At 37.7% G+C, this 24,975-nt stretch overlaps 1 protein-coding gene across 3 annotated transcripts in view; it reads left to right on the top strand.

Annotated features, from left to right (window-relative positions):
• The window catches only part of NKAIN2 (sodium/potassium transporting ATPase interacting 2), a 1,036,037-nt gene extending 1,012,234 nt beyond the window's left edge, over positions 1 to 23,803 (top strand). For 2 of the 3 annotated variants that reach the window (XM_039467798.2, XM_074397519.1), the window contains exons 6-8: positions 16,463 to 16,544; positions 17,165 to 17,252; positions 21,339 to 23,803. In XM_039467798.2, coding sequence (XP_039323732.1) covers positions 16,463 to 16,544; positions 17,165 to 17,189 — 107 coding nt within the window. In that variant the 3' untranslated portion in view covers positions 17,190 to 17,252; positions 21,339 to 23,803. The remainder of the gene's footprint in view (positions 1 to 16,462; positions 16,545 to 17,164; positions 17,253 to 21,338) is intronic. The other variant, XM_039467799.2, reaches the window with a different exon arrangement.
• Positions 23,804 to 24,975: the final 1,172 nt, after the last annotated feature.

Below are 24,975 nucleotides of genomic sequence, written 5' to 3'. Positions count from 1 at the left end.
AATGAGTTAGCTAGGGAAGCTATAAAAACATACCACAGACATAGTGGCTTAAACAACAGGAATTTGCTTCCCAAAATCTAGGTGTTAGAAACCTCAGGTTTGGTTTATCCTGTGGCCTCTGTCCTTGGCTTATAGATGGTACTTTCTTGCTGTGTCCTCAGGGTCTATTGTGTGTGTGCTTCTTCCTCTCCTCATGAAGACACCAGCTCTGTTGGATTAGGGCCCTGTCCTTATGACCCCATTTAACACTTGTTACTTCTTCAAAGGGCCAATCTCCAAATATAGTCAGACATATTAGGAGATCGGCCCTCAACATATGAATTTGAGGGGGATCACAATTCAGTCCACATCCAAATACACACACGTACACACACACTCCATGTGTGTTCTGGACACTTGAAAATATCTGTGGGGCACAGGTTGAGGCTAAATGTAGCTCACTGGCTCATCAGATGCCTGTGGATAAGAGGCTTTGGGGCTGTATGGCCGTCAGGCCAGCTCCATACTCAGGGCCACCAGGCAGAAATTCCTACTCAGCATCCCTTGCTGTGGAGTGATCTTCCTCTAAATGAGTAGCTTCTCACCAGGAAAAAAGCTGAGGCCCCTGCTCTAGAGGATGTGCTTTGACCCTGGAACCCTAATGAGTGGGGCCACCTTCACAACATACTTTTATATATTTTTTCATGAAAAGGAGGCAGTGATACATCTTAGGAGAAAAGGCTTTCTCCAGGAAAGCAGGCCTCTTGCTGTGCTGTCTTTGTGGCAGGGCTCTCTGCTGTCTCATCTGTCACCAGCCATGCAGAGTTTTCCTTCTGGGCCTCCAGTCTTCTATCCCCTCTACTTGTTCTCTTTTACAATATTCTGTGAATGAAAGAAAACGTTCAGAGATTTTTGGTCAGGTGTGCCTTTCATTATAAATGTCGCTCTTATGTCTCACTTCATCCTCAGGTTTTCCTCACTGCAGTCAGATGTCCACTCGCAGAGATAGAACCAGGAATTTTCCTCTGTTCTTTATTAGCATTGTTAGATGTGGCAATTAAAAGGAAGCCATACAGCCATGGAAAGTATTACTAATCCATGACAGCGAGAAAACACACACACACACACCCCCAAACACACCACAACATCATCATATGACTTCTCAGTTTTTATTATGTATTCTGGTAAATCATTGGCTTAATAGTTAAACTAAAACTAAGTGTTGGTTCTCTAGCAAATGGGTTCATTTTACTAAGTAGTCATTCTCTTTGCTAAAAGAGATTCAACGTATTTGCAAATGTTGTTAAATGTTGAAATCCTCTGTAAAGAGGCATGGAATATCATTTAAAAATAATATCTTAAAGGACTTATTTTGAAAGCAATACTGAGAAATGAATTCAAGAAGCTTAAACTTGGAGTTAGACACATGCACATTTAAACCAATAAAACACAAACACCTTGAAACCTGTCCTGAGTTCCTCAAAATCAACTGGCCTTGGGATAAAAGTCACAATCGATTTATTGAATCGATAATTTGAAAAGAAAACCACAGGAAATTATTCACTTCTCTGGGGCTAATAATTTCCTGTTATTTTTGTTTGATTTTCTTCTAAAGCCTGCTGGCCTACACTTCTGTGTATTGAATTCCGTTCTGTACGTTTTTATCATTTCTCCAGTTTGTCAGGATCATTGGATTTGAATGCAGTTCTTTGAGCACAGTAACATGCTCTCACGCGTTGGGGAAGGTAGACATGGGAGCAGGGAGAACGATTTCCCCTTCAAAAATGCTTGTTTCTTCCTGTCTATAAAGAAATGTATACTAATGCAGAAACTATAAACAATACAGATAAACAAAAAAGGAAAATTAAAATAACCCCATTATTCTGAGTTCTGATTCTCAGTCCAAATTTTGGTATATTACGTGTCTGCCTGGTGTCCTGCCTTCCTGCCTTCCTTCTCCCACCCTCCCTCCCTCCATCTCTTCCTGCCTCCCTTCCTTCCTGTCTCCCTCCCTCCCCTCCTTCCTTTCTTCCTTCCCTTTTTCCTCTCTTTCATCCTCCCTTCTTTTCGTCCTTTCCTCTTATTTATTTATCTATCTATCTACCTATTATATAGCTGTCATTCCTCCCATCTGTTAGGGTCATATTCATTCTGTTTGGTGCTCAGAACTTTGTTTCACATTTATAAATCACTCTTCAAACATAACCCACATGGGACAATTTGAAGTTTGGAAAAGGTGCCAAGTTCTTGGATACCAAGTTGACAGGGAGAGTTGTGAGAAGAATATGTTTATTTTATTTATCTAGTATCATACTGAAGCAATCAAATAAAATGTAGCATATTCGTAGTATCTTAACTAATTTATCTTCTTTTTATAACATTTGTCTTAGGAATTTGATGGTGACTGAGTGAAAAAATTTTGTCCAATCTGCCAATTTCCCACTAAACCCACACTTGTTACTTCTTTCCTCTTCTCTGAACAGGATCACAAAGCCTGAAGGTCCAGGCTTTGCATGCCACTGATCTCTCGCTATGCCTACAGAATCCTAGTGGAGCTAAGGTGAAAAAAGGTGTCATTTTTCACCTTTGCTTCCCATTTCCCCCACCCAAAACACAGAAGTTCTGCATTTATTTAATTTTATATGCTTTCTGTTTTTCTTGTGATTTGTTTTGAGCTATGAGTCGTACAGGGTTTAAAATGATGGAAACCTGCCTACTGCTCTATTTCAACACTTTAATTTTATAGGCTCGTAAAGATTAAATGACTTGCCTAAAGTCACTGAGCTCACTCATGAACTTCCAACATTCAAATACAGTACACACTGACTCACTCAGGATGGAAGAATATTTCGAGAAGTCAGTAGGATCCACGCCTGCCTTGTTCCCTGCTATGTCCTTATCATCTACCGTATCCCCAACCTAGAAGAGGGCTCAGGAAGTATTTGCAAAATAAATGATCAGCTGGATCTCCACAGACATTTCCTGACCTGTATGGAAACTGCTAAGGAAACGTGACATCTCCTTAGACTTCAATGTATTCTACGCAAATGAATAATTTGAATAAAACACCTGTCATTTTCTAAACAAGAGGAAAAAAGATGTGCTGCCATATACAAAACTAAGTGATCAACATCTGAGACAGAGGCTCCATATGAATTTTCCCCCCATCAATCATATTCAGTTTCCTATTAGTGACAACAGCATTCTCCAATAGTGATACATGTAATAATTTTCACATTGTCTCCCCAGATTGCTGAGCACTGGTTTGTTTTTCAGCCTACTGTTAAATTGCTCCCTCTTGTGATCATCTAAGAGAAAACACATAAACTGTATTTTTAAATTTGGATAATCAGGTCAAAACTGAGTGATTCTTTAATAATCGCTTCTTATTTTCTCTCTTTTCTCATATCTCCTCCATTATACTATATTGCTTTTCACACACACACACACACGCACGTGCGCGCGCGCACACACACACACACAATTTTCGTCTTCAAATAAATAGGACATTTCCAAGTCAGTAATATGAGGGGAAAGAAACTGTTGCATTATCTTTCCTCTGTTGGTTAAAACCAATCAGAACTTTGTTTCTAAAAAGCAATACAAAGGTAACGATATTCAGATAAGCAAAGGAGGGTCTTTAACTGGGTGTAACAAAAGAGGTATCTTTTATGCAAAGAATATTTCTGGCAGGGTGAACTGAAGTTACCCAGCAGATGAGGAATACTAACATTGTTTTAACAGCCTTAATAGAGAAGAAAGTTATATGACTTCAAGGAGGAAAAAGTAGTGACATTTCCAGAAATGACTGAACGAGAACCTTTGATTTTGCTGACTCTACTTCTTCCCGTGGTACAGACCCCCACGGCACACCTGCAATGGGTGTCCTGGACCAGCTTCCTCACCATCCCTCTACCTGCTCATGGATAATGACATGACAAAGTAAGGATCCAAGTCACAGAAACCTATGATGATTTTAGCAGCAGAATGTTGACATACACTTTTACAAAATAAAATCACTGGGATTCTTTAGTCCCATCTCCCAAGAACAACAGCAAGACAAAGAGCTGGCACAGCAAAATGAAGTCCCTTTAAAAGCCCTCCAAATCAGAGACATGCTGAGAAGATGACATTCACAGTTGGCTTGATGAATGATGTTGGTCGGTGCCCACTTCCTTACATCCAGTTGTGCTTTAGTTTTGGAAGTGGCATCTCATAGAAACAGAAGGCTGGGCTCAGAGATCTCCTTCTTAACAGCAGGAGGACTAAGAAACACTGAATCTCTAAGGATGGCTACGAGGTATGCGGAACAAAAACATCTGAGCAGAGCCTTACATCTAGCTACTGAAAGAGAGCCTTGGAAATAAGGGAGCTGGAGGCAACCCCTCAATTCTGTGTGACATATGAATGAGGCTGCTCTGGCAGAAGATACTCTGGGAGGCCTCCATTATGATTTGGTTGGTGTTGTGTGACAGGGAGTGAAAGAGAAACAAACCTAAAGCTCATAGGAGGTGTGGATTTTTTTAAATAATAGAAAGTAATTAGACTGAAGACAAAAATCAGTGATGGCATTTTATAATTATGATTAAAGTTTAATTTCCTTTGGTGCTAAAATCTTATTTAAAACATTTACCGGGAAAGGAAATTAGGATGTTACTATCAAGAGGCATAGAGTGCTTCTGGGAATCCATGCCTATTATCACTTGAAAATTAGGTTAGGGCCGAAGTGGGAATTTCAGTTCATTTTTGTATATAATAAATGGTGACCAGACCTCAGAGTCAGCGGGGTTGGCAGGAACGGACAGTGTAACACTTGCATTTGTTTGTTTGTTTGTATAGGATTAACTGCAAATGTTTTCAACAAAAGAGAGTAGTTTATACATTAACAATCCTAATACAAAATGGAAATTGGATATGGATTGCTGCCTTTGTAACTAATGAAGCTGATGTTAAAGGAATTCCCAAGAGTGTCACTGCAAAGGGAAGCACACGATCATACATCCATACACCTTCACCACTGGATTAAATGGAGCAGGGGACAGTATTTCTGTTGGCTCCAAACCTGTCAACCTAACTCTGTCTCCAAGGCCCCAACTTTTTCATCATTCTGTTTTCCCACTCATGCCACAGATTCCGGTTGCTATTTTCAGCAGCCAATCTTTTTGGAAACTCACTTAGAAGAATCAATGCATAATAGTAACAACCAAATGCAGATAACTCCTTTGCACTAATTTTTCCATTCATTGTGCCTTTGTGGATTTGCTCATTTTAAATATTATATTGCTAACATTCGTATTTGAACTAATCCCAGAAATATGCATCTGTGTATAATCATAAAGTTATAAGCAATATTAGTGGTCACCTACTTTAATTCCCTAATTTTGCAGATGAAGAAACGGACACTCAAATTGACTTGCTCAAAGTTAAACAATCATTTAGAGGCAGAACTGGGAGCAAAGCATAGATGTCCAGATTTTAAGTATACTTCCCATGTCATTTCACTATGATACCTGAGACACATTCTTTTGGCAAATATTTACTGAGCAACCACTGGATGGTAGGCAGTGTGTTGTTATTAGGGATAAAGCAGGGAACCAAACAGATACCATCTTTGCCTTATGGCACCTACAATCCAGCACACAATTTACAAGAGAAACAGAAATTACAATAAAGCGTGATGAAACTTCAGACAAGGAAAATGGATGGGGGTGCCATGGGAATGATTCCAAGAGAATCTCATGCAGTTTTGAAGATAAGGAAATTCTTCCCTGAAGACATGACGATTCATCTGAAACCTAAGGGATAAATCAGAGGACTATGTAGCACTTAACTAAAATAGGCATACCTTTTCAAAAGGCTCTACTTTTCGTGTTCATATTGACCAAAGGTACACCATAATTTACACAGGAATGATTGTTAAGTGCTTTTAATGAACTCCATATACCAAATCTAGTTTCAGCTTTCCCAAATACCAATAAAAATGTTAGAGTAACCATGGGACGTTGTCTTTCCTGAAATTGCTACTGTTGTTCTAAGATGATGATTAATTTAGGCCCAGGAGTTTTGTGATTTTCATTTCTGGAAGCTGTAAAATGATACAAAGATTATATTAGCAAAGATTACAAGGCAAAGAATATTTCTCTAATAGGTGATTACAGACTGCATGTTTTATTTTTTGTTTCCCTAAATATGCATACATTAATGTACCCACAACCCTAATTTAAAATCCTGCATTTAAATGGGCTGTGGATTCTAAATACGTTCTGGATATCAGCTGAGAAGACATACCCAATCATGTCTAATGGGCTCGCCTATAGCTTATAATAAGTGCTCCTTCCAATTTCATCAGAAAGACATGTCATATATAATTGAAAGCAATTCTATCAGAGAACAAAACAAAGACTGGAAAATCTAATCCATCCAAATGGCATGCCACGAAGCGAGCCCAGGCACATTTAAGGTGAAGTTGGCCGAGTTATTTCATCATAATCTTCATTACAGATTTCTCTACATTTATTGAAAGTATCAGAAGATATCAGATACATAATTTTCTCACTCAAGCTTTATAGTTTCTCCACTCTGTTAGTTCTCAACTCCCTCATACCACTCCCTTCATCTGCCACCTTCATTCCCTTCATCGTGGATCACCTTCGTTATTGGTGGAAAGAGGCTTCTCTAAGATCCCCAGTTCTGAAATTTTCTGGCTGACTGTAAACATCTATCTATTCCTTTCCCTTGCTCCCCTGCTTCCCTCTTGGAAAAAGTTTTCTTCACCCTTATTTGGGAGCTTCCCTCCACTAGAATCTTGTGTTTTTCTCATGCTTTGGGTCTTCCTACTCATTAGCTATCTCTAGGATTAGCAAAGCGGTGTTCTCGTTGCATCCTTGGTTTCCTTCCTTGCTTGCACTTCCTTTATGCTTGAATTTTCGACATCTGTGTCTGACGATGCCCAGGTTCAATTTCTCTGCTTCTAATCTTGCGTGGTTGCTCGTTGCTGGAGAAAGTAACCAAACCCAACACAGCAAATGTGTGCTTGCTACACTCAGCTGAGTGTTGTCTCCTGCTCAACCATGCTTTTATTCTTCTGCATTTGACAAAGTGACACCCTGGCGATGGGCTCTGTTCTACACATTTCCAGGATCCTTTAACCAAATACTGAGACCTGAGAAAGTCAGATGTATCATAACAGAAACGTCTTTGATTTTCCCTCAAGAGCCTCAGCAAATCTCTGTACTGGCAATTATTCTTTGGTCTTTCTGCAACCCTGTCCAAATCTGAGAGGAACAGGTAAGTTTCTCCTCCGCAGAGTAATCCATCCCCCAAGTTTGGCTTGTCATTCTGCCTGATCCAGGACACCGAGTTCTCGGTGTTTTCATTCTTGACTATTCATTGGACAGTTTCTTTTGCCCACATATGTGACAAAGCCTCATAGATCACAGACAAGGCCAGCCCCAAATTCTCTGTGTTCTTTCTGATAATATACAAGGTCATTTCCAAAGGATTCAAAATATGGAAATTCAGTTTTATATTTTTTAAATATAAATTAACTTTTTTCTACATTATGTCACACAGGCTATTCCTGTTACTTGTCAAATCACAGTTAACCAACTAAGTGGGCATTTGACAGCTCTCCATAGACCTCCCTCTGGTCTCCTCAGCTTCCGTGGATGTCCTATACACTTTTGTCACTCTATACAAAATTGTAGTAAACTCTAATACAAAGTTCCCTCTGTTGAGCCTTATCCCCATCTATTCTCCTATCCTTGGAAATGCTAATTATCTCAGTAAAGGGCCTATGTGTACATTTTAAAGCATAATTCCAATTATTCCTTTTGTATAAATCCTTTTTGAAAAGAGATGAGATCCCAAACCTACTCATAGTGTATTTTTAATATACATGCTTCTATGGATTACACACATATGACACCTGATTCTCTCAATAACCCTACAAAGCTGAAGTTGCTTTATTATCTTCACTTCACAGAGGAACAAATAAGGCTCAAAGGAATTGTGACCTGATTATGGGTCGAATGCTGTAAGATGTAAAGGCACAACCTGGGCACAGTACTTCTGACTCCAAAGCCCCCAGTCTTTATGCTACCAAACAGATTCTACAATGATGTATCAAGTAGTGGCATTATGATATAACTGGCATTATATTATTAAAAGACTATCTAATAACAGGATCCTGGTCTCAGCAGAAAACCATCATGTGTTTCTTAAAATCTCACCTAAGATACCACCCTCACTGAGAATTAGCAGATACAAGCAAGAACTATACAAAATAGTTTATCAAATGGAACTTACGTTTCATTTTTTATTAGGCCTTTAGAACCAAAAGCTTAAAGTGGTTTTTCAACCAACTAACGATATACTTTATTTATTGTGATGCTATTATAGTTATTGCTTTTCACTTTCATTTTTTAGCATGCGTGAATGTGTTACCAAGCTTAAACTAGTAAAGATCTGTTTCTGATACAGGTAAGAAGGAAAGTGAAAAATAAAACCCTAAAACCCTGAGAAAACATATTAGATGAAGCATCTGCAGTGATTTACCGAATAAGTCTCATTACATTCCATTTGTGCTTTGCCTGCTAGAAGCCTTCTGTGGTATAACTCTCTAGTGACCTTTCAGGCAACAACAGCCTAAACTACCTCTTCCTGTAAAGGACTGTATTTTCCTTATCAGGAAAAAGAAAAAAGAGTTCGAGTTCATCCAGGGATTTCAGCCCAAACTGAACACCTCAAGCTCACCATAGTCAGTTTGAATTCCTGTCACCAAGTAGATCTTACTGAAAGAAAGGTGGTTCTTTGCAATCTGGCTTATGGTTCACTATGTTTTAAGTTCCTTTTGTATAAGTGAAGCTGAGTACTCTTGGAATTCATACCGATGAAAATAAGAGGAAGATGCTCTATTTTCATAGATCCTATTAATTTCCTTTAATGTTTAGAAAAACTCATTGAAAGACATCAAATACTTTAGTGTCTTTCTATGAGTTATTCTAAATATTTAGGCTTAGCTTTCTATGAACTACCTTTTAAAATTTCCCTTCATGGTTTTTTACAGCTCTGTCTCCAAAAGGGAGTATGTTGACTAGTGGCTTTGTCAGTAATAACCAACGGACAATTTTATATTACAATATCTCATTTCCATCATATATTTAATAAAGCAGTTTCAAGTTTGCTGAACTCAGTGTTCATGATTAAAAGGTTTAAATAAAAGAAAGGCTCACCATATTGTTGCAAGAGGTGGGCCTTTCTTTTATTTTAAACCTTTTAATCAAGGGTGAATATTTATTCAAAAAGCATTTTTTTTAATTTTTAATTTTTTTAAGAGACAGGGTTTAATCATGTTGGCCAGGCTGGTCTCGAACTCCTGACTTCAGGTGATCCTCCTGCCTCGGCCTCCCAAAGTGCTGGGATTACAGGCATGAGCCACCATGCCTGGCCCCTCAAAAAGCATTTTTATCTTACTTGCTAATTTCTAAGTTCCACTATTATTAATATTATTAAATTACAGTTATTAAATTGATATGGCACTTAACTAATTTAAAATAATTGCACCTACGATCATTACAGTATATCTACTAACCTCACCCAGAGGTCAATAGATGTAAACATACCCATACTGCAGATAAAATGAAGGCAAAAAGAAAATCCTGAACACGTATGATTAAGAAGTACAATTTGTTTTCACCTTCTGTCCATTTGTGTGCCTCTGTTTAGGGTCCTGTAAACTGACCAGAAAGAAAACAATGTTATTCCTACCAGTTACCAAGATTTGTAACACTTGATAACATTCATCATATTTGAACCTGGGGGAAAGTTTTTGAACATGGGGGAAAGGGAGGGGAAAAAAAGTTTCAAATGTCTGTACTCCTTTTGATGCTAATGCACATCCTAACCTCTTTCTTTTCACTCCTCCTGGCCAAAGAGGATGCAGTGGTGGTTTCTTCCTACTGGTATCCAAAAAGTTTCTTTTGTATATCTCACAGTACCCAGGTAACAACTCTGTAGATTGTCTATAAAAAGTCTTTTCTTTATTACCATTCGAAGTTTTAGCAGTCGGCCAAATTTCACTTGGAAGTTTTACTGGCATCTTCCATGCTCCAATCAATTACCTTATTTTCCTTTACAGCCTAACGGGTGTAAGAGTTTGTTTGGTAAATACCTATTGAGTATCTTCCACAAGCCAGACACTGTTCTGGGTTCTGAGGCTAGTAAACAGTAGAAAGCAGTAAATCTCATGTAGTTTGTATTATAGTAATGGAAGAAATCAACAAATAAACAAGTAGATTTATACATCAGGTAGACATAGGTTGCAATGAAGTAAAATAAAGCTGAGTCTGGAGAAAGAAATTCATCTCTAGCATTCCAGCAAGTTCTCAATTTCCCTTGCACTAATTAGAGTTACGTTTCTCTTTTCCCAAGCATCTCTTCACCTAGATGTACCACTTATAACCTAAATACTACATTTCCAAAAGAACACCAAACACCAACTCCATTCTGACACTTTTTTTCTTTAAAAACAATAATATGCCCCTGGCAAACAAATTTCTGATAACCAACTTTGAATCTTTTCATAGGCCCTATTAATTTCCTTTAATATTTAGAAAAACTCATTGAAAGACATCAAACACTTTCGTTTCTTTCAGTGTGAGTTCTCCCATGTTCAAAAACTTGCCTTGACATATGTTTTCTATATCTTTGTCCATTTATCTCAAATTCATTGACATCTTTCCTTCTCCTTCTCCTAATTCTAATTTAGGCTTTTGGTAACTCCTGTTTGTCTTTCACATTTCCTGTTAAGCATTGAAGTAACACAGACAATATGCCAAGTTGCTAGAATGAAAACATCTCTCATGACTTTAAAAAACATCGTTGGGCCGGGCGCGGTGGCTCAAGCCTGTAATCCCAGCACTTTGGGAGGCCGAGGCAGGTGGATCACGAGGTCAAGAGATCGAGACCATCCTGGTCAACATGGTGAAACCCCATCTCTACTAAAAATACAAAAAATTAGCTGGGCATGGTGGCACGTGCCTGTAATCCCAGCTACTCAGGAGGCTGAGGCAGGAGAATTGCCTGAACCTGGGAGGCGGAGGTTGCAGTGAGCTGAGATCACGCCATTGCACTCCAGCCTGGGTAAGAAGAGCGAAACTCTGTCTCAAAAAAAAAAAAAAAAAAAAAATCATTAAATCATTGTTATCAGACAAGATGGGGATGAGAATATAAATAATTTTCAGAAGAAAGGATTGCTTAAATGCCTATTTGATGTTCTGCATAAATTATCAGACACAAAGCACATGAACTAAACCTTGAAGGATGCTACCTTCTTAAAGATGCATTACGAAAAAGAAATACACCACATTGGTAGCTATCACTGACAAATTCGGCAAAGGTAGTTTCTGCATAAGTCATTGTTCATATCCGAATATTTATACAGTATTATATCAAGGAAGAATCTAGTACTGTAGATTCTTACAGTATTAGATGGGAATAAGATAAAGAGCAAATTTTCCAGAAAGAACAGAATAAAAGATGCTGGAGAACAAATAACAAAAGGAGGAATCTTCAACCAGCAGAGGACTCGAAGCAAAAACTCAAAACTTTTGTTAAATTAATAATTTAGAAAAAAAGATCAAAAATGTGATTTGATGCTTTTGATCACTGTTGATAACATTCCAAAAATGTACTAGGAGGCTTAAGGGAAATGTAGAAATCTCTTTTTCAATATACTTACAATGGAAATAGAATACCTGGTTTCTAGTCTTATCCTCAGCTATTGTATGGCCTCAAGATAAAACTCTATAAATCTGTATTTATTTGTAAAATTCAGATAATTATTCCTACCAAACTCATAGTAATTTTGTGAAGGTAAATGATATCACTTAAAAGGGCTGCATGAACAATTAAATATTTTTCAATTATTGGAAATTTATTTTTAAGGATGTTAGGAGATTCTTGATTGATAGAAGTAACTGTTTTCTAAATAATGCAGAGATGAGCTATTACCATAACATCTAGCTGCCATCAGAATTATTTGGACAAAGGTCTGTCAAATGTTTTATGACTCTTATTGCTCAGAAAGATTTAGAATATGCTGTAGTCTCTTTTGAACCTGAATAAATACCATTATATAAAAGAAACTGAAAACAGAATAAAGTTCTATTATAGGCATCTTAAAAATGCAAGCTAACCCCAATAATTCAATTTTTGACAGAAAAAAATACCTCTACTTCTCTGTCTATGTGGCACCCCAAAAAGTTCTATTCGTGATTGAAGAACCTTTCTGTAAAAGGTGGGAGATCTACTCTCTCTATGCTGACCACCATAATCTTAACTGTAACGGTTGGTTGGATCCAGCTGATTCCTATTCCTCTCCCTGGGGTCTTTAGGAAGATATCCAAACAATTTCTGAGAAGAAGTACACATGGAAATTGACTTTACACAGTCTCCTTGGCTGTAAACTCAAGCATGTGGGTAAAATAAACTATAGAAAACATGACCTCTGCTCCTGATTTAAATTAATGCCCCCTCACAAGTGAAATTGTAAAAATCCAGCCGGTTACATTCAGAGCTGCTTCTTTTCTCCACTTGGTTCTGGGTCACCTTCTGTTGTAACTTCTTCCATACCCAGGCATCAGCATGGTCAGAATAATCTGGGAAATGTAAGGCAGCTCTCCTCACCTACCAGCCAGAGTACAGATCATGGTTAATAAGAGCAAGCCCCAGGCTGCTCAAGCTCCGTTTGCACCACATGCTCAAGACACGCATTTCTCTCCTGGCCTTTTCTCATGTCTTGGGAATGTCTACATTGCTTCTGACTCAGGCTTTGCTTTCCATTTGGGGCTTAATTCTATCCACTGGACTTGAAGATTCATCTGGTTTTTTCACGTTATCCCTTGGTTCGCCCAAAGATCTTTGGTTCATAATTATCATCTGGTTTTTTTGTTTGTTTTTGTTTTTGTTTTTGTTGTTTTTGTTTTTGTTTTTTTGCCATCCCTCCTAAATCCTTGTAAACAAGTTAATTAAATATTTCAAAACAACAACAATGATAATAACAGTAACAGCAGTAGCAATAAAAATACTAATAAATCTGAGTTTGACTTGGATCCCAATTTCAGTGGAAACCTTACTGTTTCTCTCTGCCCTGATCTTGACCTACTATAACCCACTCTCCACTGCTATGGTAGAGACCATCCTACTATAAGGGAAGCTCAGAGCAGTGAAGCTCTGACTCTGTGAATACCTCTCAGAAAACTAGTCCTTAATTCAGTTTCATTGTCGACAAGAGCCCATCCGGATAAACAGGAATTTAGACACTATCTGCAACAAATCCCCAGTCTTAAACTATACGTATAGATATATATTCACTCTTGTCACCCAGCTGCAGTGCAATGGTGCAATCTCGGCTCACTGTTACCTCCACCTCCTGGGTTCAAGCGATTTTCCTGCCTCAGCCTCCTGAGTAGCTGGGATTCCAGTTGCCTGCCACCACGCCCAGTTAATTTTTGTATTTTTAGTAGAGATGGGTTTTCACCATGTTGGCCAGGCTGTTCTTGTACTGCTGACCTCAGTGATCCATCCGCCTCGACCTCCCAAAGTGCTGGGATTACAGGTGAGAGCCACCACACCCAGCCAATCATTTTTTTAAGAACAAACTTTAAATAGGATCACTGTGTAATTATTACATAGTTCTTCTGGTACTGTTTATATTAGCTAAGGTACAATGTAGAAGACAATAGAGGATCACACTCTTTTATCCATCTTCTGTGAAATACTTGCTACAGTTCTGTAGTCCAAGTGAAGAATTTTCTATCTTCTCTTTCTGCTATGCTGCATGGCTTAGAATGATAAAGAAATCTTGAATTTTTTGACGGGCTCTTAATTTTCTTCTTTTACACCGTATGTCTCATCCAGGACTCTGCATTCCTTATTTTATCCTCATACCAATTACATGAGATTAATATGATAATTCCTATTTTAAGAGATGCTAAGTTGTTTCTCTAATGTCACATAGCTGGCAAAATGACAGAGCAGAATTTAAATCCTGGTCCTTCTAATATCAGGGTCTCTGTTCTTGTCATTATACCCTTGCACTTTGGATGAGAAGAGACATTCTGCCTGGGTAAAAGGGTTTCCCATGTGTAAAAGAAATGCAGTATCATGCGATAAAAAGTTCTGATGGGATCTTAAATGCATGTTACTAGGTGAAAGAAGCCAGCCAGAAAGGGCTACATGCTGTATGAGTCCAGTGACATGACATCCTGTAGAAGGCAAAATATAGATATAAGGACAGTGAAAAGATCAGTGGTTGCCAGGGGTTGGGGGAGGAAGGGATGATTAGGAAGAGCACAGGGGAGTTTTAGGGCAGTGAAACCATTATGACATCGTAATGATAGATACATGTCACGCATTTGTCAAAACCCATAGAATGTATAACACCAAGAATAAACATTAATGTAAACTATGGACTTTGGGTGATGATGATGTAGGTTCACTGATTGAATAAATGTGCCATTCTAGTGTTGGAGACTGATAGGGGAGGAGGCTGTGTTTGTGTGGGGGCAGAAAATATACAGCAGTTCTCTATACTTTCTGCTCCATTTTTCTGTGAATTTAAAGCTGCTCTAAAAAAACTAAGGTCTTTTTGTAAGAGAAAACAAAGGATTTCCCCAGTACACAGACATCACTGACTTTATGTCACTTTGCACCCTGCTCCAATTTCTATCTGTAGTCTCCCAAATATTAATCAGAGAACAACAACTAGACAAAGTAAGCAATAGAAGGAGATGCTAAAAAAAAAAAAAGTAAAGGTGTCCTATGGTGTTCTGATTGTCTCTGTTTCACTTTTTCTCCCCTTCCTCTTATCTATCTTGTTGGCCTTGAGTCATTTTGTTTCTTTTATCTCCACTCTTAACCCTCTTTATTCACAAATTAAAAAGAAAAAACAAAAACTAAACTTTTTCACTGTGCTTTTAGAATTGACTGTTCCAGTTACCATTGCTGCCAAAATTGAGTGGTATTATGCTCACAGAGTCTGTGGGTTAATAACTCAGACAGGGACAAAGGGCCCGGCTTGCCTCTGTTCTCTGATGTCAGAAACCAGAACTGGGAAGATTACAAGACTGAGCTGACTCAACAGTGAGGGTCTAGAATCATTTAAAGGAAACTTGTCCAACCCAAAGCCCACAGCCCACAGGCCACATACATCCCAGGATGGCTTTGAATGCGTCCTAAAACAAATTTGTAAACCTTTTAAAACATTATGAAATAGTTGGCATTTTTTTTTTAGTTCATCAGCTATCATTAGTATTAGTGTGTTTTATGTGTGACCCAAGACCATTCTTCTTCTTCCAGTGTGGCTCAGGGAAGCCAAAAGACTGGACACCCCTGATTTAAAGCTATTTTCTTTCCAACACCTGGGTTTGGATGCTGGCTATCAGCTGACACGTCAGTTATTCTGTTAGTGAAACACTTATCCATAGGTACTCCATTGATCTTTCCATGTGGCTAGCTTGGGCTTCCTTGTGGCATCATAGCTGTGTTCCAAGAGAGAACAACCCAAAAGAGCAAGAGAAAAGTGCATGACACTTTCATGACCTAGCCTTAGAATCCCCATAGTGTCATTGATAGCATAGTCAAAGTTTCCAGAAAGGTCTACCAGTGTTCAAGAGGAAGAGACATATACTCAAACCATTGTATGGGAGGAATGTCAAGATCACATTGTAAAAACATGTAAAACAGGAGATACTATTGCTGCCATTTTTGAAGATATGATCTGCCACATAATATATATTAGATTAGATATATTTTGAAAATATAATCTGCCACATAATAAGATTTATATAATCTTATTATATATGATTGTATCTTAAATAGCTAAGTATGTACTGAATTTGAATATTTGGTTAGATTGTTCCAAATCTTTACCTCTGATTATCTGTTTCAGATTGTAAGCCACATTTGGCAGGGATAGCAATGTCAAGTTCGTTTACATCACCTCTGCCATAGCACCTTGTGCTTGACAACCATAACATGCAATATTATTACTAGCACTGCAACTGCTGATAGATACTTGCACTTGAGTGGTCATTATTTATATTTATATGCTATAGCATTTTGTATCATGTCACAGAAAATCTACACTAACCAAAAAGGCATATAGCATCTCTACTGTGTAAATAAATTCTATTACTCTAGTTAGGTCTTGGTTGCTTGAGAATAGTGCACCATTTTTTTCTACCAAGTGAATACATTTTTGTAAAGCAATAATTGAATCTGACAATGAGTTGGGGAGGAAGGGGTGACAGAACCACTACCTTAAAAGGACTATAATTTCTTTCATTTTTTTCTCAATAATTAGTTGCTTTTAATAGTTTAATAGACTGTTATTAATAAAAGGTCATCCGTGTGGGGTCTTGATGATGAATGTTTACCTCTTCTGAAAAGCTAACTAATGAAGACAATTGTCCCTTTTCAGTTGATTTCATAGGTGGCTTTGACTCTTATGGCTATCAAGGGCCCCAAAAGACATCTCATTTACAACTACAGCCTATGTACATGTAAGTATTTTACTTGCAAGGTATTCTTCTGGGGTAACTAAAGATAATCAAGTAACTATATCATGATACAAGATTGATGGCATGCAGCTTTTGTTCAATTATATACTTACAGTATTCTTTCTATTAATATTTTTTGGCTAGGATAATTTTAATAACATTTTTCCATGAATTTTTCTTATTTGACTTATAAGAAATGCCATTTCTAAAGTTACCTTTAGTCTTACATAAGTATCACCTATATGTCTCAAAATCCTATGTTAATTATCTACCACTTCTTTGATTGCCAAAAAGTTGTATTTTTTGAAAATGATATAACAATGTAAGCAGTTAAAGGTAACTATATATAAACCACATATTCTGGTTTCATTTTACAGTGGTTGTCCTGGCATAATTATTACTCTCAAAAGAGTTCTCATTTAGGTGATAAATAATAGGATCACCCTAGTTATATGTAGTGTTTTAAAAAATCAAAAACTGAGTAATACACTTTCTCTATCATTTTTCTAATGTAAAAGTAGAAATGAACTGGAGCATTAACACTGAAACTTATCGAACCCTTAACTCTAGCACTCAAGAGAGCAGACATACAATCAGAGCCTGATTTTTATATCTGTGTTTAGGCAAATTCCCTTGGATAACAACTGATAACAAATTCTATATATCAGCATCAAGTGATATGCTGAATTGCAAGCGAAGATCAAATAGAAAGTAAGATTCCAATTCATTCTGAAATGTGAACTTCTCTTTGAAGATATGTGTTTGTTGTCCTTGTCCTCCACCATTGAATCATTTTGCCTTTTAATATCTTTAGCGTGTAGGATAATAAATGGAGTTTGGGAATAAGTATTTCTCCTCCAAAGAGATTAATCTTTAAACACCCCCTTTTTAAACTCTCTTTAAAAAAAAAAAAGAATAATCTTGCACCATGCCTGTCTTTTTCTTTGAGTCCCTTGTAGTTCTCTGAAATCATTTGCTAACGGCATCCATCAAACAGACTTTAACCGTTCAGAAACCAACCAATATTTTGCTTTATTCGAAGCTCTGCACAGTGTATTACATATTTCTTCTGTTACATTCTCACAATCACTGCCCTAATTCATGCAATGTATGACCTGTTAAGTTTTTGGTCTCTGTCATTTCAGAAACCTCTATCGTATCCTCCATGTGGCTGCCAGATTAATCTTCCTAAAGTACTGCACTGATGATTTCACTTTCCTGCCTCAAAGCTATCAAGGAGTCCCTATTACCTACTGAAAAATCTAAATATCTTACTGTAGCCTGCAAGTCTACTGTGACCTGGCCCCCAGTAGTCTGTTGAAACAGTATCTGTTCTCTTTAACTCTTAATAACGTTTGAGTCCCAACTATATGCAGGTGCTGCTGGAGATATTAGGAAATGTAGTAATGAATGAGAACTAGCCTTGTCCTCCTGAATCTTGAGAGCATAAACAGTCTGATGGCTCCCCTTAGCCATTTTCTAGCCAGAGTAGAACTCTTGTCTTATCCAAATATAATATGTATTTTTCCAATTGTTTATGGTGTTCTCTTGACACCAAACATCACCTTTTTTTTCCAAATTCTACTCTTTGAAACCCCACTATCCTTTGAATTTTATCTTAAGATATATTCCTTTATGAAACACTTCTTAATCTTTTCTCCTCTAATATTTCTCTTTTATTTCTTTCACCATTGTACTACAGTTGTTTGCTATGCATGCCACACCTTCCCTCCCAGAAAAATTCTTGATAGCTACAACAACAAAAATGATCAATCCTTCACACTCTTTACCATTCTTCTCAATAGTTTATGTAACATTCTATAAAGTGTTCTATTTAAAAAGGCAGAGCAATCAGGAGTAGTGGTTAAGATGACCTACTGAAGGCATGCTCTCTGAGATTAAATTCCCTGCAACCATGAGCATGTAACTTTGTTTGAATAACTTTATTTAATCTTACCAAGCCTAAGTTTCCTCACCTGGAAAATAGAGATAACATACATACTTTATCTGATTGTTCTGAAATTATATGAAGTAATATATATAAAGCACATGAAACACAGGACATGTCACGTAGTAAGTGCTTAATAGACATAATTAATTAGTGGTAGAATAATGTTTATGTTAACATCACTCACTCATGAAAAGGCTGTATCAAGTCAGAAATGACATATACTATAGGTCATTCCTAAACGATCTCCTCTGTGAACAGTATATTACACATAACAGGGGTCCCCTGACCGCAAGTAGTCCTGGCCCATGGCCTGTTAGATGCTGAGCACAGAGCAGGAGGTGAGCGGCAGGAGAGGGAGCATTACTTCCTGAGCTCTGCCTCCTGTCAGATCAGCAGCGGCATTAGACTATCATAGCAGTGTGAACCTTATTGTGAACTGCATGGGTGAGGGATCTAGGTTTTGTGATCCTTATGAGAATCCAGTGCCTGATGATCTGAGGTAGAACAGTTTCATCCTGAAACCTTCCCTCCCAACCCCGGTCCATGGAAAAATTGTCTTCCACAAAACCAGTCTCTGGTGCCAAAAATGTTGGAGACTGCCGACATATAGTATCAGCCCAAGTAACATGTAACAATATAGTTGTGCTCAAGAGTAGAATAAGGCCAGGCATGGTGGTTAATGCCTATAATCCCAGCACTTTGGGAGGCCAAGACAGGTAGATCACCTGAGGTCAGGAGTTCGAGACCAGTTTGGCCAACATGGTGAAACCCCATCTCAACTAAAAATATAAAAGTTAGCCAGGCGTAGTGGTGCACACCTGTAATCCCAGTTACTCGGGAGGTTGAGGCTGGAGAATTGCAGGTACCTGGCAGGCAGAAGTTGCAATGAGCCAAGATCACACCACTGGATTCCAGCCTGAGTGACAAAGTGAGACCCCATCTCAAAAAAAAAAAAAAAAAAAAGGAGAATAAAAGTATCTAAAAGGTTTATAATTGCTTGCTACTAATAATATCACATATTTTATTGTATTGATCAATATAAATGATCATAAATTTGATCAAGCTGTAATAAATTAGATATAATCTCTCATCTGTATAGATCAGCTATGATAACATGAGAATGCTGATTGTATATAATTTATTATTTCAGATCAAGCATTTACAGTTCTAATGGGCTTTAAAGAAGAGACTCTACAAAGATAGATATCTTTGTCTAGAATTAAATTTCTTGAGAAAGAAACTTCCCATGATTTTGTTAAAGAGAACACTTTAAATGCCAACTAATAGTTATAAAAAATACGTTGTTTTCCTCTTTACTGCATGAGACTGGTAAAGTTGTGTCAGAGCTTTCAAGTCTCACCGGTCAATGAATAAGTTAAATATTTCCTGGAATTCAAATTTAGGAAATTAGGTATACTTAAGGAAATTATGTATAAAATTGCTAGTCAGAATACTCCAATCATCCCTTCCACAAAACATCCCATAGGACACCACAGATCCTAGAACACAGAAGTTTTATTTTACAGATGAGGAAACTGAAAACAAAAGTCACACAGCTTGTTAGTGGTGCAGCTAGGATTATCAACCGGTTTTCCTGACCCCTTCATTCAGTGTTTGTTCCAAATTCTTAGACAGACAATGAGTCTGACCTGGTATCACATTCTGTGAGTTTTAATTTGCTTGTTTGTATTCTTAACACTAACTTAGCCGCCACATTTCCATACACAGCTGTGCCTCTCTCCCTTTTCTGCATTCTGTGTATTTCTTTTTTATTTTACATTATGCACTGTTGAATGAGGGCCTTTTCAACTTCATAGCCCACAAAACCAATCATTTGAGAGCCACTGTTTGTTCAAATCTAATGAAAAACCAAAACTGTCACACCTATAAACCTCATCCCCTACTGAGAGGCAGAGAACTTAGCATCTCCTATGTCTTTATCATTTAGACTGTAACTTCTGTCAACCTACCATAAATATGTCTTGTAAAGTAAGAGTAATTTAACTTCAGGGGCCAGTTCAAGCACCCTAACAATATTAGACAGCAACTGGAAACAAAAGCTGTTCTTGAAAGGAAAACAAATGTTGAAAAGTAATATGCACTTTTAGCTGTGGGGCGCCCATTCTTCCCAGAAAATCTTCTGTGGCCAAGATCCTGGGCAAAGCTTTGAAAACACGGCTGTAGCTGACCCACAGTCACAGCTGTGTTTCAATTCCTGCAAACAATGAATAGACAGTCCTCTTCACTTAAGTTGGGTGACTGTTCTTGGTTTGTAATTTTTCAGATTTTGTATAAGTAATCTAAAAAGGAATATTTTAATTACATTTTTCTTACAGTTTGGTAAACCTTGTTGCAACAATGATAGCAACGAAGTTGCTGCATACACACACACACACACACACACACACACACACACACACACAAATCCCATGTCTACAGCTTAATTTTTTAACAAAATAGCTGCTTTGACTACCAGGGACCTATGTGACTGTCAGAGCAAGTAGAGATCTGATTGGGCTTCTGGCAATATCAGAATGTCCTATAATATATCAGACAGCATTTGAAAGCATTGCATTCTTTGTGGCAGCCTAATTGCACAGAAATGCATATTCATTTCATTTGTCCCTGGAAATAGATTCCAAATGACCAAAATTGGCCTCTCTATCCATGCAGTTGCACTGAATAAAAAGAAAAGAAGAGGAAAATTATCTATTTAAAACCAATTTGGGCTTCTTTTTTGTTTGTTTGTTTGTTTGCTCTTGTGCTTGGAAAGGTGAGAAAAGGTGGTGAGCAACAGGCACCCGTCTCTTTTCCCCTTGGCTAAAAACATCTTTTCTCTCTCTTAGGTCAAAATAATACCGATGACTTCAGTATGTCAGCCCAAGGACTTTTCAAAGAACTTTTTTCGCAGTGGCCTCCTGCATTTTATGAAGAGCAAGAAGCAACTGAGTTTAAATACATATACATATTAACAAAAGAAATACAAAGCCTCTACATACACTCACACACACACACAGACACACACACACAAACACTCACACATGAACACACACACACCAATTCCACTTGACCTCCTCTTTCTAACTGAAACAGACAAATATGCAGGACACGCCCATCTTGGATTTCCTGAAAGCAGGCTCCTTTCTCCCAGGCCTTTGGAAAGTTCAAAAGGACATGTGTTGGTGCCCAGTGGTTGCTGGCCGTTGCTAACTCCTCTGCAGCCCAGCTGGTCGGCCTCTGTGAGCTGGGAAGTCATCCAGGGCACATTAGTTTGAGAGCTCTGTCTTCTACACTCCATGCATCTTGACATCACCACGGCTATTTAGGCAATGTAATTGCAAAAACAAACAAAACATGCCATGATGACCTTGTACCCGAAGTCCGAAATGACAGATTGTTTGCCCTAAAGGCTGTACCGTACATACTTGCCTTAACCCACCTACGTTGCGTGCCCAAGAATCTCAGTGCAGACAGCTCCAAGTCACTTCCTTTAGGCTAACACACTGCTATTAATTGTGAATGAGTTCAAGTCTGTGTGTTTCATGTCAAGGAACAAGACTGACTAGCTCAGCAGCTCCAGTGTGTCTGTATAAGAAAAGTGCCAGCTGTCAGCAAAGTGCTTTACCATAGAGCCTCCGTGGTGGCCCAAAAAAGACAAGTAACAATAACAATGTTTGTCATCTTTATAATTCTAAAATATGGTCTTCTGATGGGGTTGGGGTGGGACAGAGGAAAACATTAATCTACTAAGCTCACTAATCTACTGGAAGCAGAAAGCAGAAATGGCTTAACTCGCTGATTTTATTTATTGCACTCTAGGTGCTTTTATAAGTATCTACAATTGTCTTTTACTAACACAGAAACAGCTGTGGATTTCTATCAACAGAGGCCAACTGAATATGTATTAGCTATGTTTACTCTTTTATATCTAATTCAAATTGAAGACTCTATGTAGGTGAACTTTTTTTTCTAACTTCAGCATACAAGATTATTTTTGGGTGGGTGGGGGGAGCAATAGTTACCTTGGTGAAATATTTGAGATCTTTTTGTGGTATTTGGGGGATCTGTTGTGTGTTAGAGTGTATTTCAATCCTCCTGTATTATTGTGGCAGAAAAACTGTGCTGTTAACGTAGTTGGCAACAAGATGCCTTTGGAAACTTAATAGTAGGTCAATGTGTTTATGGAATACTCTGAAGTCCTAGGAAATTTTGTTCTATATTTTAAAGCATTATTTGGTTTTCATTAGTGGAAAATATAATTAGCTCAGGCTTATCAGGAGCTCAAATGAGTCATATTTTTTCTTGGATACACCTGAGACATTAAACTCAATTTTTTAAAACTAACGCACCATCCTTCGTATAGTGAAATTCAGAAGCTACAAATTGGCATGGAGCAAGTATTTTTTCTTTGATTTCTATGAAGTTTCAGTTATTGGATTAAACTACTTTGGACCTTAGCCTATTCAGATCTACATACACCAGTTCCATTACTGTGTTTGCATGGATGTCTGTAATATACACACACATATACCTTTGAAAATGATACAGGAACAAAGAGTTACCATTGGAACATAGCTATAAAAAAAAGATTCCAGCACTCATGTTTGAATTTTCTCAGTGGCTTGTATGTTTGTCCATACATACATGTATAAAATAAATAATCGCAGCCATGTCAGTGAAACCTCATATGATGCTTTTATAGTGACATGCATGTTTAATGTATGAGAAAAATATTTACCAATGTACTGTCCTTGGATTCCTAAAGTATAAATACTACACATGCCAGAAACTATTCTAATGTGACTTTTAATGTGACTATTAAAATGAGGTTTCAGTGTACATTCATGCTGCGATGAGATTTCACCTTATAGTACATGTATATGGGTACAGAAAATAAGCCCTCATATTCCTGCTTTAAGTTACAGCCAAGTTTTCACCAAATCACAACTAACATCACCACCAAAATTAAAAAAAAAAAAAAAAAAAAAAAAAAAAAAAAAAAAAAAAGTTGTTGACTACTAAAAAGTAATCAGTGGACAGGTCTTTTATGGGAGCGGTAAGCACAGTAGTGTGATTATATCTGGGAAAACATCTAAAGTTGTACAGCTGTATCCTCCTCAAAATCCGGTGAAGAATGCTATTTTTCTAGGCTGAGCTTTTGTTATAAACCTAATATTCAGAAGGCAAGGGTTATGATCCTGATGTGTCCCTTTTTTTTGCATTTGTTAATTCTGAATGTATTTTTAACAGAGTGATTTTTTTGACTTACTAGTGTAATTTGCATTTTAAAAATAAATGGAAAAATACTTAAGTTTCTGAGCCATCCCTGAAAACCCCTGCTGCTTCTCACACTATATTTGCTTATGCCATTGACTGGGAAACCCTATGAAATTTACATGAAGGCAACGCTGATATTTTGTGTAGTACAGGGATGTGTCAGCAGTGAAAAGAAATTGCCAGGTCATGGCATCATTTTTGCTCAGTCATAGGTAACATGGACTTTCGTTATCTGCTAACACTGAGCATTCTTTTAGAAGACTGCCTGCAATAGACATGCTGTCATTTGGAGAACGTCCCCTCCCACCCCCAGCCACCACCTTCTATCTGGGATTTAGTTAGTATCAAGCTAACAGTTGACAGAGGTCACTATATTTAAAACTCTTGGTTAATTTATAGGAATAAGTTTTTTTATTATTATTATTTTTATAGGCCAAATTATTTAAAATAATCTAAAATACTCATTTATTTCCAGTTTGATGACAGAATGTTTTGGTATTGTTATTCAAATATTGATATTCACCTCACTAGAAGACAATGTTGGGATAAAGCAGGCACACAGGAAAGATTAACCCCTGGCATTAGCGATTGCAAAAACAACATTTCAGCTGAAGTTCATCGTGTGTACCCCCCAAGGACTGAGGGCAGCAGGCACAGGCTGCGGCAGGCGCAGGGGTGTGTCCTTTCTCCCACTGCACACAGGCACACACCAGCCCCCATCAGTCAAAATGCTGCAGTGGACTGAAGACACAAAAGGCTTCAAGGCCATATTACAAGAAGCTGAAGATCAACTTGCAGTCCTCGACGTCTCTGCCACATGGAGAAAGCCTTGTAAATGAAGCACACAATAAAGCAGTTACATAAACAGGGACAAAACTAGTAGACCAACTATGTGTATATCTACTGTAAAGAAAGGATTCTTTCTTCTGGGGTTCTCAATTTAATAGGTTGTGTGTTTGTTTGGTAAAATACAGTGGAATCAGGATCTGCATCTTGATCTGTTAACTATTTAAAAATATAACCTCTGATACATTTCACTCTCCTATGCATCTGATACATTTCACTCTACTCTAAGTAGAGACCATGTTAATTCAGAAATACAAATTCATTTTAAATAGGTCACATTTTAGAAGAAATTTTTGAGACCCAAACCCATTCATTATGCAAACTAAAACCTACTAAGGAGGTTAAGGAACAATTTAATAT

Source organism: Saimiri boliviensis, chromosome 4, assembly GCF_048565385.1.
Source record: "Saimiri boliviensis isolate mSaiBol1 chromosome 4, mSaiBol1.pri, whole genome shotgun sequence".
In the NCBI taxonomy this organism is placed as follows: Eukaryota; Metazoa; Chordata; class Mammalia; order Primates; family Cebidae; genus Saimiri; species Saimiri boliviensis.
Note: the sequence above shows the minus strand (reverse complement) of the source record. Positions and strands in the feature narration are given on the sequence as shown.